The sequence below is a fragment of the Emys orbicularis genome, chromosome 12, assembly GCF_028017835.1.
Source record: "Emys orbicularis isolate rEmyOrb1 chromosome 12, rEmyOrb1.hap1, whole genome shotgun sequence".
Taxonomy (NCBI): Eukaryota; Metazoa; Chordata; order Testudines; family Emydidae; genus Emys; species Emys orbicularis.
The window spans coordinates 34352238-34356114 of NC_088694.1; the positions used below are offsets into that span (position 1 = coordinate 34352238).

General features: G+C 43.2%; 1 protein-coding gene across 1 annotated transcript; it reads left to right on the top strand.

The window, feature by feature from the left end:
* The first annotated feature begins 491 nt into the window (after window positions 1-491).
* On the top strand, window positions 492-1044 carry LOC135886047 (putative uncharacterized protein C18orf15). The gene is given in 2 exon segments (XM_065413937.1): window positions 492-595; window positions 909-1044. Coding segments are annotated over 2 exon segments (240 nt in total).
* The last annotated feature ends 2833 nt before the right edge of the window (window positions 1045-3877 follow it).

Consider the following 3877-nt stretch of genomic DNA (forward strand, 5'->3'; position numbering starts at 1 on the left):
ATCAGACACCAGGAGGAAGGTCCTGTGGTGAGAATAAGGAAGGTGTTTGGAGGAGGCCATGGGTAAGTAGCCCAGGGAGTTGTAGCTGTTATGCAGCTGTTACAGGAGGCACTATAGACAGCTGCAGTCCACAGGGCCCTGGGCTGGAACCCGGAGTAGAGGGCGGGCCTGGGTTCCCCCCAAACCTCCCAATTGACCTGGACTTTGGGTTATTCCAGAGGGGAAGGTCTCTGGGCTGTTCCCCAACCCACATGGTGAATCTCTGAGGCAAGAAAATCCGCCAATAAGCGCAGGACCCACCAAGATAGAGGAGGAACTTTGTCACAGTATGCATATGTTTGTGTGTCTGCATATGTGAGTGTCGGTATGTGTGCGTGTGCGTATGTGTGCCTGTGCATATCTGTGCCTGTGTGTCTGTGTGCGCGTGTACATGTCTGTGTGTGCCTGTATGTGCATATGCGTGTCCATATGAGTGCATTTTGGATGTGTGCATGTGTTTTTGCGTGGGTGTGAGTGTGTGTCCATGTGTGCTGGTGTGTGTGCATGTGTGTGTCTGTGTGTGTTTGCATATGCATGCACATATGTGTGTGTGTGTGCATGTATATATGTGTGCATCTGCATATGTGTGTGTGTGCATATATGTGTGCGTGCATGTGTACATGTGGATATGTGTGCATATGTGTGTGTGGACATATGTGTGCATATGTGCTTGCGTTTGCATCTGTGTTCGTGTGGGTGTGCTTATGTGTCCCTGTGCCTAGGCATGCATGTGTGCATCCATGTCTGCGTCTGTGTCTCTGTGTATGCGACTATGTGTCTGGATAAGTGTGCATATGCATAAATGTGCATGTGTGTATCCATGTGTGCACGTATGCATGTGTGTATGTGTGGGTGCATGTATATGTGAGTGTGTGTGCACGTGCGTGTGCATGTGTATGTGTATATGTGTGCATGTGAGTATATGTGTGTGTGAATGCCTATGTGTGTGCACACATCTGTCTATCTAGAAGTCTCTCACCCTACAATGAACCCTACATGGAATAGATGCCCAGTGTTCCAGCTGAGTCCATTTCGCCTGCACCCTTTCACTGAGCACAATCGCCCTCATTGTCTGAGCTCTGAGCAGCCATGAGTTCAAGTCTCCCACCAGCCCAGTGAAACCCACCTGTGGAATCTGAGCCCTAAGAAGACTGGGGTCTCAGGTTCTGAGAGGTCTCTCCATCTCCACTTTCTCCCAGGGCTGTAAGAGCCGTGGTTCTCAGCCTGGGGTATGCGTAGGCTGGGGGTACACAGAGGTCTTCCAGGGAGTACATCAGCTCATCTAGAGATTGGCCTAGTTTTACAACATGCTACAAAAACCAACACACAAGCAAAGTCTAAACTACAATTTCATACTGACAATGATGTGTATTCTGCTCTATAGACTATATGTAAGTACATTTATATTCCTGTTCATTTATTTCATAATTATATGGTATAAATGAGAAAGTCTGCTATTTTTCAGTAGTAGTGCGCTGTGACATGTTTGTATTTTTATGCCTGATTTTGTAATCAAATAATTTTTAAGTGAGGTGAAACTTGGAGATACTCAAGACAAATCAGACTCCTGAAAGGGGTACAGTAGTCTGGAAAGGCTGAGAGACACTCTGTAAGAGCAGGACACAAAGCCCAGTGAAGTTCAGGGAAACATGACCTGGGACTAAAGCAGGTTTGGGTTCAGGCCCTACCCTAGACCATGTTATATCTATTTTAACCAAGGAAATTGATGAATTAGCATGGTCCAAACTTGAATTTCCTGAAAGCTTTCCTCAGGGTCTCCTGGACCTCTTTGTTTCTCAGGCTGTAGATGAGGGCATTGACCAGGGCATTGGCTGTAGATGACAGACAGAACTTTCTTGAAGTCGCTCATGATGTTGGTGGCTGGGAACTTTCTCTGAGAACCCCAAAGGGAGTGATGGGGCAATAGCCCATCCCCTCACTATATTGTCCATCAATTAGCTTGAATTTCCCACACACCAGTTCATTGACTTCTGCTCTCATGCTGTTCTCGTTTACCAGGAACAACCATAACCCTGTCCTTCAGTTCTAGCAAAAGGGATTTTTGTTTGGACTAATTCAGTCTCTTGTCTCTTCTTTGCATCTTTTTTCCATCCCCATTTGTTGCTCTTGGTCACTGTGACGTTCTATGAACTTTCATTCACTTCTCCCAGTTGAGCTCGCACTGAGGGTAAGTTTGTAGGCCAATTATGACAGACCCTTTGTGAATCCAGCCCTGGGTGGGACTTTTAAAAGGCATCAAAGTTGCCAGCACCCTTTGAAATCAGTGAGTTTGAGGAGCCTGAGTGCTTTGGAAAAAAACAGTAGGCACCTAAACACCTTTAAATATCTGTCTGTAAGTGCCCTTGAGATAATTAAAAAACTCATCGCAAGTAACTGGCATAACTAAAGTGCCAATCTCTCCCCTCTTCCATGAATGTTAAAAACACGAATCCGCTGTGTTAGTCCACTGGATTCAATATCCTGGTAGTAACGGGCATAATGAATAGATCTACCCCAGAGGCCAGTCCAGCAAACCACTCACACACCTTGAACTGTAGTGACCTCAGTGGGAATACCCTGGCATTTACAATTAAGCATATTCTTAAATGCTTTGCTGCCTGGGGGCTGGAGCACTCAGTGCTACGTACTATCCAGTCTGCTCACATTGATCAAGTGCAGGATCCCCCATCAGGTCCAGGTCCCTGGCACCAACACTGTGGACCAAATTGTGCCAGAGGTAAGTCTCAGAACTTAGCTTGTTGGGCAGGTGCTCTGAGGGAGACATGAGTACGGCAGAACCGATGCCTAAAAAAATTGTTGTCCAGCTTCCTCCGGACGCTCATGGCATATCCACAGGGAAGTGGGTACGGCACTACATACACACTTCTGTCCTTCTCTTTAACCGCATTTCCTTATTCCACAGTAGGGCTCACTACATACAGAGACCCAGCCAGGGGAGCATCTTACGCCAAAAGTAACAAAGTTTAAAAATCCCTGTGGTTAGCTCCCGGGGTAGAAAGAGTATTACTAGTCACACAACTATCCCGTCTTCATTAAAAACACAAACCAAAAAAGCTGCAAATATTATTTTAGCTGGAAATTTATCCTCTTAGGCATGAGTAAATTCTGTATGAAATTTGTAAGAAATGTGGAGGTTATTTTCTCATTATTAGAGCTATTCAGGAACAGAATTTTCATTTCATGGGAAATTCCATGAGTTCAAATTTTTGTTTTCATTCCAATTCTGACTTTTAATTTTAAATTTTATTTTGAGATTTTATTTATTTTTTATTACTTCTAATGTCATTTATTTTATTTTCTATTCTATTCTACTGTTTCCTTTTTATATTATATTTCATTTTGAATTATTTTATAAAATTATTGTTTATTTCCCCTACACAAACTTTTGTAGAAATTTCCCATGGAACATTTTGATCTTGAGAATTTGACATTTTCTGATGGTAAAAACCTTCCATCAGAAAATTATCGATCTTCATTAGCACATAGCAGAGAATCTTGTACCAGAACTATAGGCCCCTTGTTGGTCTATTGGAGTGAATGATAACCACCACAATGCGTGTTCCAGCAGTTACAGAAGAACACACATATCCACTTATTTCTGACTGCAAAACAAACTAGAGGATTGTTATTCCCAGTCCTCTCCTAGCATAATTTGCTCCCTAATCATACAGTAAGGTCTCATCCAATTTATCACAAGTGTGAAAAATTTGTGTCACGAAACTTTTGTGTCTCATAATGCCCAAATGTTGAATATTTGTGGCTCACACAACTGTATTTTGGAAAATGAGTTTTTTTTAAATTAATCTCTGGCAAAAAT